Source organism: Petromyzon marinus, chromosome 21 (genome assembly GCF_048934315.1).
Source record: "Petromyzon marinus isolate PM22_M1 ecotype Great Lakes invasive population chromosome 21, UKy_Petmar_22M1.pri1.0, whole genome shotgun sequence".
NCBI lineage: Eukaryota > Metazoa > Chordata > Hyperoartia > Petromyzontiformes > Petromyzontidae > Petromyzon > Petromyzon marinus.
In genome coordinates this window covers 7,971,123-7,987,965 of record NC_133687.1, presented here as the reverse complement: position 1 = coordinate 7,987,965, position 16,843 = coordinate 7,971,123, and the positions used below count along the sequence as shown (strand labels likewise).

At 47.7% G+C, this 16,843-nt stretch overlaps 1 protein-coding gene across 1 annotated transcript in view; it reads right to left on the bottom strand.

The window, feature by feature from the left end:
* BCL2L14 (BCL2 like 14) overlaps positions 1-13,364 on the bottom strand; it is a 36,054-nt gene extending 22,690 nt beyond the window's left edge. Inside the window, exons 1-3 of the mRNA XM_032958035.2 lie at positions 13,154-13,364; positions 1,466-1,721; positions 34-369 (exon numbers count right to left, since the gene is read on the bottom strand). Coding sequence (XP_032813926.1) covers positions 34-369; positions 1,466-1,721; positions 13,154-13,192 — 631 coding nt within the window. The 5' untranslated portion in view covers positions 13,193-13,364. The remainder of the gene's footprint in view (positions 1-33; positions 370-1,465; positions 1,722-13,153) is intronic.
* Positions 13,365-16,843: the final 3,479 nt, after the last annotated feature.

The window sequence follows — 16,843 nt, the reverse complement described above, 5'->3', positions numbered from 1 at the left end:
CACACGCGGGTGAAAGCAACACCAGACACTGACCGGCAGGTACTTTGTGGTCCTTCCTCGGCACCCTGCTGCCATCCTTCGCCGACGCGTGTGACAGCGTCCTGTCCGGCGATGGGGTGGGCTTCGCGACACGTTCCACTCGCGTGTGTGCGAGTGGCTCGCCCGGCGATGGGCCAGGCTCAGGCGTGATCCTCCACCCCTCGATGGGAGTTCCTGGCAGGGGTCTGGGCACCCCATCGGGCGACACCCAGGAGTCCACGTCGTGAGACTGTGCTGTGCGCAGCTGATGCTGATTTGCCAAACGCTCCAGCTGCCGCGCCACCTTCTCGTAGAATTCGTCTTTCCGCTCGACGTCCACCGTGTCCTGGACTGATTGTGTATACACACACACACACAAACACTCAATCCCAGGGCAGGGCCGACTCACTACACCTCGCGGAGGATTGCTCCGCTGAACAAAATAGTTCCACGGTTCAGTTTTGCAAGTGCGAGTTCGCGTTTTAAGTCAATGTTGAAAAATATATATTTCATGGAAGGCCGGTTTCCTAAGTTGGGTGTCCGTAAATCGGGGTCTGCCTCTATTCACAATTTCTCATATAAAAGGACGTTTGTGGTATGAGCCTCGCACAGAGACATTTAAACCTTCCCAGTATCAACCGAACGATCAATACTTCTCTTTAATATAGCGCTCTTCACAATACAATTCGTTAGGGAGCACAGGACGTTATTACATCAAGACAATTTTGAGATGGACAAACCAGTAAGAAGTGTCCAGGGTACAAAACATTAAATGCATATTTATCCCGATTTTCAAAACCGCAGCACATTCCTTAAATCAGACGGGTGTTCATGGTGCACTTCACATGAACACAGGGTCGAACGGCACACGCTGCACCATGAACGCACCCTAGACGCTGCAGACACCGGACTGAGAATCCTGACACTCGGACTATGAACCCATAAACCTAGGCCACGAACCCACAAAGCTGGACTTGCAAACCCAATAAACCCGCACCATGGAAAACACAAACGTGGACCAGCGAGCGCAAAAGCGACGTCCACTTTCAAGTCAAACTTTATCCTCCCATTAAGCAACGGTTGGCTATGTACGACGCAAAAGAAGTTCAACACGCGTATGTACACCCTGTCGTTTATTTCCGAATTCGGCTCCTTAGCAACTGGTGTAGTCAAAAGATGATCGCACTCAGGATGGCCTTTTAAGAATAAAATAATAATGACAACCGTGGGAAGAGCCACAAAGCACGGCCTCACTCCCACTCGCACCATACTTCCGCCTCACGGTCCTAAAACGGCGGGAACAACAAGTTTGAACGCGACGACCAAATGCAAAAAGTTTATCGACAGTCCTATCCTCCGGGACTTCTCCCGCAAGCCAGAAACAGCACAGCTGGGTTACCGTAACCGGTGGCGATCGGAGAGCGCACACGCCGCTGGCGCCGCCCACCTCTTTTGACGACGGAGCCATTGCCCTGCCGCCGGTGATGGCGCCGTTGGTGCCGGTGGTTGTAATCCGAGTGGTAGCAGCCACCGACGCGACCGACCGCCGTCTCCTCGGGCGCGCTCAGGCTGCGACGCAGGAACATCTCGAGCACCTTCTTGGTCTCGTCCTTAAACGACAGGATGCTGTCCCCCTGGCCACCGGGCTCGCCGGTGTTACTGCCGCCGCCGCCGCCGCCACCTCTATCGTCCTCCATGGCTGTCTGCGCGAGGGGAGGGAGTGGCAGGGCGATGCGACGCGATGGTACGTTGTGCGCGCGCGTGCGTTGAAATTCCTCCGCACCGTACGTAGCCAACCGTGCTAAATCGGAGGTGCGGGGGGCAGGGAAGGACGACAAACTAAACTAAACACAAAAAGCAGTTGTCGAAGAACTGGCGCGCTAATGCGTCCATGCAGCGTCTCGCCGCGCATTATTCCGCGCAGGGGCGGGGAATGCAATTGTTTCCCAATGCAATAATGGGGCACTTGTGCGATAAGTCACCCACACGGAGTCACCGGGGGTTTGATGCCTGTAGACAGGAGGCGTCGTACTACTTCGTAGGTTTTAGCAGTTTGCGTGGGGTAAAGCTCTCGCCACACGCTTACGGGGGTTGCGCCCGCATGCTGCTGTCGACCCCACGTCTGACCTTTCGCTCGTGCTGGCAGCTTCTTAAAAAAACTAAAAAATTATAAACGCAACCCTGCTCTACGCAACTGACATCCTGCACACACTAGTCTACACGCATGCCTGTGCAATTGATTGTGTACCGTTAAAGTAGGGTTTACTCTGGTTCAAAGTATATCGGTTAGGCGCTGGACTTCAAAATCAATCAGCATCTTTACTTAGACCGGAGGAATCCGATGAGCTATGAACCTCCTTTTAACACACGCCCCGGTACATAAACGACCGGACCTGTACACATTTACTATGACGCTACGCCGCGGGCATCCCCGACACCTGTAACCACGGCGACTCAAGCCGGAAACACGACCGCCGTTCACGGTCGCTCGCTCAAGTCGCCAACAGAGACGCCGTGAAGGGGGGGGGGGGTGCCGACAAATAGCTCGAACGAAATAATGGCCCGAGCACGGGGCACTTTTAACCGTGAACCCGATGACAATCATTTTCAACTTGTAACGCGCCGCACGGCGTTCAAGCGTGTGGTTAATGCGGGCCCGATTCCTCACAAAAGGTTTCTATTTGTTGTTTGAACATTTTTTTTCACCTGAAGACGACTACTTGTGTTGCGATCGAAACGTCGTGATTTTTTTATATTTTTTTATTTTTCTATCTATCTACGTGACTTTACCGAAAGACCCAAAGAGTATCTTGACGCCTGTTTTATTGCCAGGAAGGGTCAAAACCGATTCTTATTTTTGTATACTTGTTGTTGTTGTTTAAGATTGGTCCAAAAGTAACGACTTTGCAGGAATTTGTATCGCCTACATTAAACAATTTAAATAAGCAGGACAAGAAGCATCTAGAACATGATCCATCTTTCTACAGAACACATATACAAGTTTTTTTTACACATCTCATCAGCCACACAGCATTCTGGGGGCAGCGTTTGCTCAACACGAGAAAACGGCCCCATAACTACGACCCACATCGACCAGACAGAGAGAGGTATCCTTTACCTATAACCATTTGGCTAGGTGACCTGCAGTGAGATTGAATCAAAGCCTGACTGCTGATGAGACCCTGAACTTCTAAAACCCGGTCCAGAGTTTGCCCGTTTCCTTTTATGGCCACAGTGTTATTGACGAATTAGCTGCCTATAATATTAATGCTGTAGTGATAATGAATCACAGCACTGCAATAAGGACTAGAAGTGCTAGAGACCATAATAGCCCTAACAGTACAGCAGTGACAATAATAATGACACTGCGTATCAATGCAGCATTGTGACAATAGCATCGTAACAATCCACCACTGCCGTGAGTCTTGAGTCCGGCGCCTACCCCAATCCATATTACACATGCCAATGTCGCCTGCGATAGAGGAAGCCATCGGTGAACGTTACAGCAGAATGGGAGCGGTACGGGGGTGGGGGGGTGTCATAGAGCTGGACAAGTCTTGCCCTTGCCGTGGATCGAAGTGCTACAGAATGTGCCCCAGGATTGGAGGGAGATGCGGTGTTGCAGGTAGACAGGGGGCATAAACCCTGCACTTTGAGAAACACGCGCTTAGATTATAGTGGCTGCTATAAGTTTCCACGTGTTAAGCCACTTCGTTGAGCTGTCATTTGTGGCCAGGTCGCTTCTGTGAAAGAAGATAATAACTCCGTGGGCTTTACCTGATAAAATAACAAAAATTGTTTCGTTTTATTTGTACATATTTGTTTAGTGATGTGCTTACCTTTCCTGCACTTTGCACTCCTATCGTGATTTTGTACTGTTTGTTGTTGTCAAAGTTCCGACCCGTGCACCCTTACTGGACAGCTATGAAAATACGGGCAACAAAAATGTTGCCCGTACTGAAACTGCTGTAAGGACCCGAAAACACAACTTCCCCGTACAAGAATACGGAGGCAAGCCGGATTTCCAGCACCGCTTTATCCTGGCACCAATCACATCATCTCACACTCATCCTCGGTCTCCGTCAATCACTCCTCCTGCACTCCTCCTCCCACCACCCGTCACAGGAGATGTTTCCCCAAACCTCTGTCCTGGGCCCCCTTCTCTTCTCTTTCTCCTCTCTACACCCCCCTCCCCCTCTCGAGACACTCACCGCCTCCTCCTTTTAACTTCTCCAGATCTTCTTCCCCGCCTTCACTCCGGGACCTCTCTCGCGTCGTCAGCCCGCACCTAGCCGCCCTTCAGCCTCGGATGTCGCCACACCCTCCTCCTTGCCATCAACCCCTCTGAAACCAACCCAGGTTTCTCTTTATTCCCCCCACCCCGCTGCTTTTTCCCCTCCACCCACCCACCCACACCCCCACCACCTTCCCACCCCATCTCGCTGAACCCCTTGGTCCCCCTCTCTGCCCACAACCTTGGCGTCCTATTCGAATCCTCCCTCCCTGTACCCTCGCCTCTCAACATCTCCGCCATCGCCCGCCGCCCCCATTGTTTCCACCTTTTGTCACCATTCCCAAAATTCGCCCTCCCATCCCACAGCCCACCGCCGAACGACTAAATACACTCGCTCATCTTCCCTCGGTTGGACTGCCGTAATTCTCTCCCCCCTAACTCGGTCTCCCAGCCATAACACATTCATTCCACTACAACAGATCCAAAATGCGTCTTCACGTTTCATCTACCAACATAGCACCGCCGGCACCTCCGCCCCCCTTTCCTATGGAAATTCCCCAGGCCTGCCCCCCCCCCCCCCGTCTACTACCGGCAGGGCCGGATCATGGTCCCGTGAGGCCCCTGGGCACGTGTCTTTTAGAGACCCCTCCCTGCCCGCTTTCCTATATTGGTGTCTTTCTTGCCTTCCTCCTCGCAAAATCATCCACTAGATCGTCAAGGTCTGAATCTATTGACATAAGTGACAATGAGCTGAGACGTGTTTGGCACATGCTGCTCTGCAGCTCATTTTTAATTCTGCCTAAAAGGGAAAATGTCCGCTCACCCTGGCAGTTTGCCACTGGCAAAGTTAGAAAAATCCCAAGTGCCACGAAAACAGTGGGGAACACTGACAGCAGATTAAGTGCCTGCAACGTCTCAGGCAATTTAGTTGGGCACTTCTCACCCTCAGAGTCAGACATGAACGACTTGAATTGGATGAGTTCGTTGGCAAAGTTCATGTCCAGGTCTGATCGATATGCAGTGGAGAGTGCCTTTACCTTTTCCACTATGACATCAGGAATCGTTCCACCACATTCCTGCTGCTGTTAACAAACCGGAATATGAACGTCAATTGGTCAACATGTAACAGGTCTGGGGTGGAGTCAACAATTATTGAAACATATTTGGCATCCCGAAACTCATCTGCTATTGTTTGGAGTGTTTTTTGACCCATTGGCTCAACGAGTTCTTCACATATTGCCGATGACAAATAGGACACCGTGCCTTTTCCTTTTCCGCCAAACGTTTTAATATGTTCAGCTAAGAATGGGTCAAATTGTGATAGCATTCTAGGATGCCAAGGAAATTACCGTTATGGGTAGACACATCTCCCCTAAACGCAAGTCCTCTTTCAACCAAGAACTTGATCACTGCTAAAGTCTTTTCAAAATGTCCCTCCAGTATTTACGTTCCTCATCAAGTTGCTGCATGAGATCTGCATCTATAGCACTGCCCTTTGTCCGCCGGTGCAAGGCAAGCATGCATGATCTGTGTTCTGCACTCTTTTTGCGTTCCCCTATTCTTTCAGAGTGCTTCCTGTCACTAAACCCCTGACTAAAAACATCGATCTTGCTGGATAACAGTTTGTGCATGCAAAACAGTAACACACAACCTTAAGAGGGTGAGTACAGTAGCCACTGTCTTGAAACCGTTTGCCCATTTCGCAATATACAGTTCAGAAGTTCATTGTTGAAACTTCTAGTCTTTCCACCAAGCGCTCTATCTCGGACTGAAGCTGGGTAGTTTTCACCGTGGTTTTGGAAGGGGGACTGCTCCTCTTTCAATAAGTACTGACCTAACGATGTCACTGGAAATGCTTTGCCATAATGCAGGGTTAGTGACCGCATAGCACCAGGAATGGCTTGGTTGCTGATTTGATTATTGTAAACTGCCCAACTGCTCCTGAGGTGGAAATGATGGTTCTTGTATACCATTAGCTGTTGAGGGTTTGCTTTCAAAGAATGGCTCTGGGGGAATGACAACATTACTGAAACTGAAATAGTGCTAGTTCCTTCCTCACAGCTTACAAGTGCTGCCGTCATCATTATTACTATCAGAAGTTCTCAACAAACGACGAGCGCTCAGTCTCACTAGCTGGATTTTTAGTGCAGCTAAGTTGGTTGTAAGCGCAGCTAGCTGGCAAAAATGACAGCTAGCGATTGAAATTTCTGTTAACAAGCTGAATCATATGGGCAGCTAACTAGGGAAATTGGGCAGCTAGCTAAAATAAATGGATAGCTAGTTACGGTAAGTCAAATAACGAATGGCTTGCCATAATATGACGCCCTTCAAACTGTCCTGTTATGCAGAATGAACTGACTTGTTGGTGAATATCGTATCACAGCGTATTGTAGCGTGCCAACCAGTGGCTCAGTTGTACAGAAGCACTGCACTCTCCGAGAGGCTCTCGTTTTCAGCATGCGCTGTGTGTGTGCACCAAGGGGTCTGGGGGGCCCTAGTGATCAGCTTACTCTTTAAACACCCAGGGGTCTGGGGGGCCCTAGTGGTCAGCTCACTCTTTAAACACCGAGGGGTCTGGGGGGCCCTAGTGGTCAGCTCACTCTTTAAACACCCAGGGGTCTGGGGGGCCCTAGTGTTCAGCTCACTCTTTAAACACCCAGGGGTCTGGGGGGCCCTAGTGATCAGCTCACTCTTTAAACACCGAGGGTTCTGGGGGGCCCTAGTGGTCAGCTCACTCTTTAAACACCGAGGGTTCTGGGGGGCCCTAGTGGTCAGCTCACTCTTTAAACACCCAGGGGTCTGGGGGGCCCTAGTGTTCAGCTCACTCTTTAAACACCCAGGGGTCTGGGGGGCCCTAGTGTTCAGCTCACTCTTTAAACACCCAGGGGTCTGGGGGGCCCTAGTGATCAGCTCACTCTTTAAACACCCAGGGGTCTGGGGGGCCCTAGTGTTCAGCTCACTCTTTAAACACCCAGGGGTCTGGGGGGCCCTAGTGGTCAGCTCACTCTTTAAACACCCAGGGGTCTGGGGGGCCCTAGTGGTCAGCTCACTCTTTAAACACCCAGGGGTCTGGGGGTCAGCTCACTCTTTAAACACCCAGGGGTCTGGGGGGCCCTAGTGGTCAGCTCACTCTTTAAACACCCAGGGGTCTGGGGGTCAGCTCACTCTTTAAACACCCAGGGGTCTGGGGGGCCCTAGTGGTCAGCTCACTCTTTAAACACCCAGGGGCCTGGGGGGCCCTAGTGGTCAGCTCACTCTTTAAACACCCAGGGGTCTGGGGGGCCCTAGTGGTCAGCTCACTCTTTAAACACCCAGGGGTCTGGGGGGCCCTAGTGGTCAGCTCACTCTTTAAACACCCAGGGGTCTGGGGGGCCCTAGTGTTCAGCTCACTCTTTAAACACCGAGGGGTCTGGGGGGCCCTAGTGGTCAGCTCACTCTTTAAACACCCAGGGGTCTGGGGGGCCCTAGAGGTCAGCTCACTCTTTAAACACCCAGGGGTCTGGGGGTCAGCTTGTGCTGTGCGCACTGAGGGCCCTGGCGTTCAACTTCCTTCGGAAATCTTGAGGCTTGGAGGGAGGCCCCCTGGCAGTCCGAGGCCCCCGGGGTACTGGCCGCACAGGCCCGGCCCATAATCCAGCCTTGATATTTAGCCTACCGATGTCTATTCAAGCTCCTCACGCTGCTATTTAAATCTCTTCACGGCCCTTGTCCCCTAACCTTACCTCGCTTCCCCCGTCTCGTTCCGTGCCCCCCCCCCCTCCATTCCCGCCCCGCCACGCTCTCAATCTCTCCCCACTACCCCCCCACACCCATCCCGTCTCTTTGTGCACAGTCCCACCGTCTCCGCTCCTTATTCCCCACTGGAACAAACTTCCCTCCACGTCAAGCAGCGAGACGCACCCTGCTACCTGTCGAGTCTCCGCTCCTCACTCAAGACCCCCCCCCCCCAAATCTCTCTCCCCCCTGGCCCCCCATTCCTTCCCTACAGCCCCCCCCCCCCCGCCGTAATGCCCCATATCCACTCACCTCCCTCTCCGTACCACCCCCCCGTCCCCCCCCCCCCCCATTATTCACCTCATCGCTCTTTAGCTACCCTCATTGTGTAACAACCCCCCCTGGGTAGAGAGCGTCCCCTTGGATCAGGGGTGGGGGGCCGTATGAGGCCCGCGGGCCGTATGAGGCCCCCACGAAATCATTTGGGTCTCTGGCCCTGCCAAGGCAACCCGCAGGCGGGACTCGAAACTCAACAAATCTAGGAGAGCAAATCTGGAAAAAGCAGTTGCGAGTAGCAGCAACATCGTCAATAGCCGGCTAACATCATCAATACCAGCTAACATCATCAATACCAGCTAACATCATCAATACCAGCTAACATCATCAATACCAGCTAACATCGTCAATACCAGCTAACATCGTCAATACCAGCTAATATCGTCAATACCAGCTAACATCATCAATACCAGCTAACATCGTCAATACTAGCTAACATCGTCAATAGCCGGCTAACATCATCAATACCAGCTAACATCGTCAATACTAGCTAACATCATCAATACCAGCTAACATCGTCAATACCAGCTAACATCGTCAATACCAGCTAACATCATCAATACCAGCTAACATCATCAATACTAGCTAACATCATCAATACCAGCTAACATCATCAATACCAGCTAACATCGTCAATACCAGCTAACATCGTCAATACCAGCTAACATCATCAATACCAGCTAACATCATCAATACCAGCTAACATCATCAATACCAGCTAACATCAATACTAGCTAACATCATCAATACCAGCTAACATCGTCAATACCAGCTAAAATCATCAATACCAGCTAACATCGTCAATACCAGCTAACATCATCAATACCAGCTAACATCAATACCAGCTAACATCAATACCAGCTAACATCAATACCAGCTAACATCGTCAATACCAGCTAACATCATCAATACCAGCTAACATCGTCAATACCAGCTAACATCGTCAATACCAGCTAACATCGTCAATACCAGCTAACATCGTCAATACCAGCTAACATCGTCAATATCAGCTAACATCGTCAATACCAGCTAACATCATCAATACCAGCTAACATCATCAATACCAGCTAACATCGTCAATACCAGCTAACATCGTCAATACCAGCTAACATCATCAACACCAGCTAACATCATCAATACCAGCTAACATCGTCAATACCAGCTAACATCATCAATACCAGCTAACATCGTCAATACCAACTAACATCATCAATACCAGCTAACATCATCAATACCAACTAACTATCATCAATACCAGCTAACATCGTCAATACCAGCTAACATCGTCAATACCAGCTAACATCATCAATACCAGCTAACATCATCAATACCAGCTAACATCGTCAATAGCCAGCTAACATCATCAATACCAGCTAACATCGTCAATACCAGCTAACATCGTCAATAGCAGCTAACATCATCAATACCAGCTAACATCAATACCAGCTAACATCATCAATACCAGCTAACATCATCAATACCAGCTAACATCATCAATACCAGCTAACATCATCAATACCAGCTAACATCGTCAATACCAGCTAACATCATCAATACCAGCTAACATCGTCAATAGCCAGCTAACATCGTCAATACTAGGTAACATCATCAATACCAGCTAACATCGTCAATACCAGCTAACATCATCAATACTAGCTAACATCATCAATACCAGCTAACATCGTCAATACCAGCTAACATCATCAATACCAGCTAACATAATCAATACCAGCTAACATTGTCAATACCAGCTAACATCGTCAATACCAGCTAACATCGTCAATACCAGCTAACATCGTCAATACCAGCTAACATCAATACAAGCTAACATCGTCAATAGCCAGCTAACATCATCAATATCAGCTAACATCGTCAATACCAGCTAACATCATCAATACCAGCTAACATCGTCAATACCAGCTAACATCGTCAATAGCCAGCTAACATCGTCAATACCAGCTAACATCATCAATACCAGCTAACATCGTCAATAGCTAGCTAACATCATCAATACCAGCTAACATCATCAATACAAGCTAACATCGTCAATACCAGCTAACATCACCAATACCAGCTAACATCATCAATACAAGCTAACATAATCAATACCAGCTAACATCGTCAATACCAGCTAACATCGTCAATACCAGCTAATATCGTCAATACCAGCTAACATCATCAATAGCGAGCTAACATCGTCAATACCAGCTAACATCGTCAATACCAGCAAACATCGTCAATACCAGCTAACATCGTCAATACCAGCTAACATCGTCAATACCAGCTAACATCATCAATAGCAGCTAACATCATCAATACCAGTTAACATCGTCAATACCAGCTAACATCGTCAATACTAGCTAACATCATCAACACCAGCTAACATCGTCAATACCAGCTAACATCGTCAATACTAGCTAACATCATCAATACTAGCTAACATCATCAATACAAGCTAACATCGTCAATACCAGCTAACATCACCAATACCAGCTAACATCATCAATACCAGCTAACATCATCAATACCAGCTAACATCGTCAATACCAGCTAACATCATCAATAGCAGCTAACATCGGCAATACCAGCTAACATCGTCAATACCAGCTAACATCATCAATACCAGCTAACATCGTCAATACCAGCTAACATCAATACCAGCTAACATCGTCAATACTAGCTAACATCATCAATAGCAGCTAACATCATCAATAGCAGCTAACATAATCAATACCAGCTAACATCATCAATACCAGCTAACATCGTCAATAGCCAGCTAACATCATCAATACTAGCTAACATCACCAATACCAGCTAACATCGTCAATACCAGCTAGCATCATCAATACCAGCTAGCATCATCAATACCAGCTAACATCATCAATACCAGCTACCATCATCAATAGCCGGCTAACATCATCAATACCAGCTAACATCGTCAATACTAGCTAACATCATCAATACCAGCTAACATCGTCAATACCAGCTAACATCATCAATACCAGCTAACATCAATACCAGCTAACATCATCAATACTAGCTAACATCATCAATACCAGCTAACATCATCAATACCAGCTAACATCATCAATACCAGCTAACATCACCAATACCAGCTAACATCGTCAATACCAGCTAACATCATCAATACCAGCTAACATCGTCAATACCAGCTAACATCACCAATACCAGCTAACATCGTCAATACCAGCTAACATCATCAATACCAGCTAACATCATCAATACCAGCTAACATCATCAATACCAGCTAACATCGTCAATAGCCAGCTAACATCGTCAATAGCCAGCTAACATCGTCAATACCAGCTAACATCATCAATACCAGCTAACATCATCAATAGCCGGCTAACATCATCAATACCAGCTAACATCATCAATACCAGCTAACATCATCAATACCTGCTAACATCATCAATACCAGCTAACATCATCAATACCAGCTAACATCATCAATACCAGCTAACATCATCAATACCTGCTAACATCGTCAATACCAGCTAACATCATCAATACCAGCTAACATCATCAATACCAGCTAACATCGTCAATACCAGCTAACATCGTCAATACCAGCTAACATCATCAATACCAGCTAACATCATCAATACTAGCTAACATCATCAATACCAGCTAACATCATCAATACCAGCTAACATCGTCAATACCAGCTAACATCATCAATACCAGCTAACATCATCAATACCAGCTAACATCATCAATACCAGCTAACATCGTCAATACCAGCTAATATCGTCAATACCAGCTAACATCGTCAATACCAGCTAACATCGTCAATACCAGCTAACATCGTCAATACCAGCTAACATCGTCAACACCAGCTAACATCGTCAATACCAGCTAACATCGTCAATACCAGCTAACATCGTCAATACCAGCTAACATCGTCAATACCAGCTAACATCATCAATACCAGCTAACATCATCAATACCAACTAACATCGTCAATACCAGCTAACATCATCAATACCAGCTAACATCATCAATACCAGCTAACATCATCAATACCAGCTAACATCATCAATACCAGCTAACATCATCAATACCAGCTAACATCGTCAATACCAGCTAACATCGTCAATAGCAGCTAACATCATTACCAGCTAACATCAATACCAGCTAACATCATCAATACCAGCTAACATCGTCAATAGCCAGCTAACATCGTCAATACCAGCTAACATCATCAATACCAGCTAACATCATCAATACCAGCTAACATCGTCAATACCAGCTAACATCATCAATACCAGCTAACATCATCAATACCAGCTAACATCGTCAATACCAGCTAACATCATCAATACCAGCTAACACCATCACACGCCTCGCCAAAGATAAGCAGTTCCAGCCCGTCGCATTAGGGAGGCGAGTTAATTAAATGTTTGACCGATTATAACAAGGCTAATTTGTACGTTGATAATTTTGCATGGCACCGCGAACGACGTTTTATAAATATCCAAATGGCCCTTGGCAGATATAAAAAAAGCTTCCCCGCCCCTGCCGTGGATGGATGAAAGGCACCGCACGTAAATATGCGGGCCAGCTGCAGTCCGCACTGAGCCCGCGACCACCGCCGGCAATCCAAAGGGATTGCACCTCGACCGTAAACACACAAACAGCACCCCCCCCAATAGTCCGAGCGTGTTGAGAACAAAAAGCCCCCCACGATTCTAGATCGGGTGGTGGAGACGGGGTGGGTGGGTGGGTGCCGGAGATGTGCCTACACCCGGAGTGTTCTAAAGGTGGCGTGATAACGAAACGTCGCTCTCGCCTGAACTGTTTCTGCTATTGCTGCTGCTGCTTGCGTACCTGTGTTTGACTCTCAGCCTCCGTGGGCACGAGAACCATCGGAGGAAGGAGCAGGAGGAAGAGGGAGGATGAAGGGAAGATGAAGGGAGGAGCGGCTGGAACCGCGGCGCGGACCGGGCGATGGTGGCCCGCGAGCGGCGCTCTCCGACTGCCGACTTCCTCGAAGCGGATGGGCCGCCTCTCAGCTTCCGCGTGTACAGACAGCGGGGGAGGGGCCTTGCTAGCCCCCCTCCTTAGCCCCTCCCACCCTCATCCTCCCCCCCCCCCATCCTTCCCCCTCCTTCCTCCCCCCCTTCCTCCACCCCTATCCTCCCTCCTTCCCCCACCCCTATCCTCCCTCCTCCCCCTCCATCCCCCTCCTTCCTCCCCACCCCATCCTTCCCCCTCCTTCCTCCTCCTCCACCTCCTCCACCCCCTCCTCCTCCCCCTCCCCTTCGATCACAACACGATTGTTCGTGTTGTGATCGAAGCTTCGTAGGTTTTTGTTTGTTATTTTCGTTTAACCTATCTACGTGACTTTACCGAAAGTCCCAGGGGAAATGGGTGATCGTTCTTTTAAGGAAGCGTTATTGACGAACATTAGCTAAGGATAAGGCACAGACTCTCCCCCTCTCCACTCACACCCCCCCCGCCCCCCCCATTGTATAAGGTCGCATTCATTACACACAAAGTGCTTGCCACAGATGCACCACCACAATACCTCGCTGTTCTCGTCGAAGGAGCATGCACCCATCAACCACGCGAACTCCGGTTCGTTCTCGCAACAGCAGCGGCTTTTGGGCTCAGCTATCGAACAAAGACGGTGGTGGTCAAAGCATCACCGTCGTCATCATCGTCGTCATCATCATCACCGTCATCATCACCGTCATCATCATCGTCATCACCATCATCGTCATCATCATCGTCATCATCATCGCCATCATCGTAATCATTATCGTCATCATCACCATCATCATCGTCGTCATCATCACTATCATCATCGTCGTCATCATCACCATCATCATTGTCGTCATCATCACCAGTATCATCGTCGTCATCATCGTCATCATCGTCGTCATCATCGTCATCATCACCATCATCGTCATCATCGTCATCATCATCATCATCGTCGTCATCATCACTATCATCATCGTCATCATCGCCATCATCATCGTCATCATCGCCATCATCATCATCACCATCAACGTCATCATCACCATCATCACCATCATCATCATCGTCGTCATCATCATCGTCATCATCACCATAATCGTCGTCATCATCACCATCATCATCGTCGTCATCATCATCATCGTCATCATCACCATCATCATCATCGTCGTCATCATCACCAGTATCATCGTCGTCATCATCACCATCATCGTCATCATCGTCATCATCACCATCATCATCGTCGTCATCACCATCATCATCCTCATCATCACCATCATCATCGTCGTCATCATCACCAGTATCATCGTCGTCATCATCGTTATCATCATCGTCGTCATCATCGTCATCATCATCGTCATCATTATCGTCGTCATCATCATCACCATCATCGTCATCATCACCATCATCATCATCGTCATCATCACCATCATGACCGTCGTCATCATCATCATCATCGTCGTCATCATCACCATCATCATCGTCGTCATCATCACCATAATCGTCGTCATCATCACCATCATCATCGTCGTCATCATCGTCATCATCATCGTCATCATCGCCATCATCATCACAATCGTCGTCATCATCATCGTCATCATCACCATCATCATCGTCGTCATCATCGTCACCATCGTCATCATCATCATCATCGTCGTCATCATCGTCGTCATCATCATCATCGTTACCATCATTATCGTCATCATCACCATCATCATCGTCGTCATCATCGTCATCACCATCATTATTGTCGTGATCATCATCATTATCGTCGTCATCATCGTCATCATCATCATCATCGCGCGGCGCTTTCAGATGCGCCTCTGCGGCCGTTTGGAACGTTCTCCTTTCCGATATTAGGAAGCCACTGGGAGCTATTCGCTTTTAAAACATCGTCTAGATTAACATTTCTTTAGATCTGATATTTGTCTTTAGTTTGTTGTCCTTCCCCCGCACCTCTGATTAGCACGGCTGTCTACGTACGGTGCTAAAGAAGTTAAACATACAAACATACCAACATCATCATCACCAACAGCTTCTGCGGCCATCTAGAACGCTCTTCCTTCCGACAGCCGGAAGCCACTGGGAGCTTCAGCACTATGAACTCATCTTAGATTGTAAACTAATTTCTATAGAACTGCTTTTTGTGCTTAGTCTGTTGTCCTTCCCCCGCGATTAGAACGGTTGGCTACGTACGGTGCAAAAGAATCTCGACGTACATACATTGCAGCTGCTTATGATAACAATGAAGACACGTTCGCCTTATAAGGCAGTGTTATTGAGGCATGTGTCACGATTCATGTTGTTGTTACTATAATAGGTAAGAGACTCCCGACACAACTGGTTATTCAACTACCTCTACAAAGTCAAAATTACTGACGTTGCTCTCCATCAACAGCAGATTCACGAAGACGGCAAGGCGAAGGCGCAGCCCTGTAATGTACTCGCTCACGCACACCGTTGGTGGAAGGGCCACCACTCGCTGCCGAGAGGAAGCTCCGTCCTTCTCATGAAGAGGACAAACGTTAATTCTAGATTTGAAGTTTTCTTGACTGCAAGGATCCATACTCTTTGGTTATTTCGGTAAAGTCACGTAGGTATAAAAAATAAATAAAATAAACAAAATTGAAAACAACTAAATTAAATCACGACGTTTCGGATGAAGGAAGCTTGTGTGTTGTCTGCGAAACGTCGTGATTTAATTGAGTTGTTTTCAATTCTGTTTTATTTATTTTTTTACCTACGTGACTTTACCGAAATAACCAAAGAGTAAGGACAAACGTTGGCCCCACTCTCCCACGCTCTTAACCATTAAAAAAGCAGTGTTCACGTTTGTTCGTGAAATTAGTGATGAATATATTCGTCAATGAAGTGGTGGAGTGTTTGTTGTTGTTGTTGTTGAGGTAACGAAAACTATGAGTGGAGGAAAATCATTCAACTTGGTTGGGACTAATAAAGTATTAAAGCTTTCGTGACTGCATAAAATTACTCATTGGTTTTTTTCGGTAAAGTCACTTATGTAGAAATACAATAAAATTATATTAAAACAAAAAAACAATCACGACGTTTCGATCACAACGCAAGCGATCTTCATCAGGTGTCAAGAACAAATCACGGAGGTAAATGCAACAAAAAAGATGAGAGACGAGAATTCAACAAACTTGAAAAAAACATTATGTGAAGCACATCCAGTCAAGCCAACAACACAGTTAGACACTTCCTGGCGGACCACGAATTTCAGAAGTGTCTTACTGTGTTGTTGGCCTTGGTTGGGACTACCCACCAAACACAAGAGCGTGGATACGCCGAGACACCCAGGGTGCTTAAAAAATGTTCTAACACGTCTGAGAATATCACAAGAAATGTGCTCATCTTCTTTGGTTCTTTCGGTAAAGTCACGTAGAATGAGAATAAAATAATAAATTGATAAAATAAAATAACACAATAATATTCTCGCGACGTATCGGCCACAACACAAGCGGCCTTCATCACGCTTGTGTTGTGGCCGAAACGTCGTGAGAATATTATTGTGTTATTTTA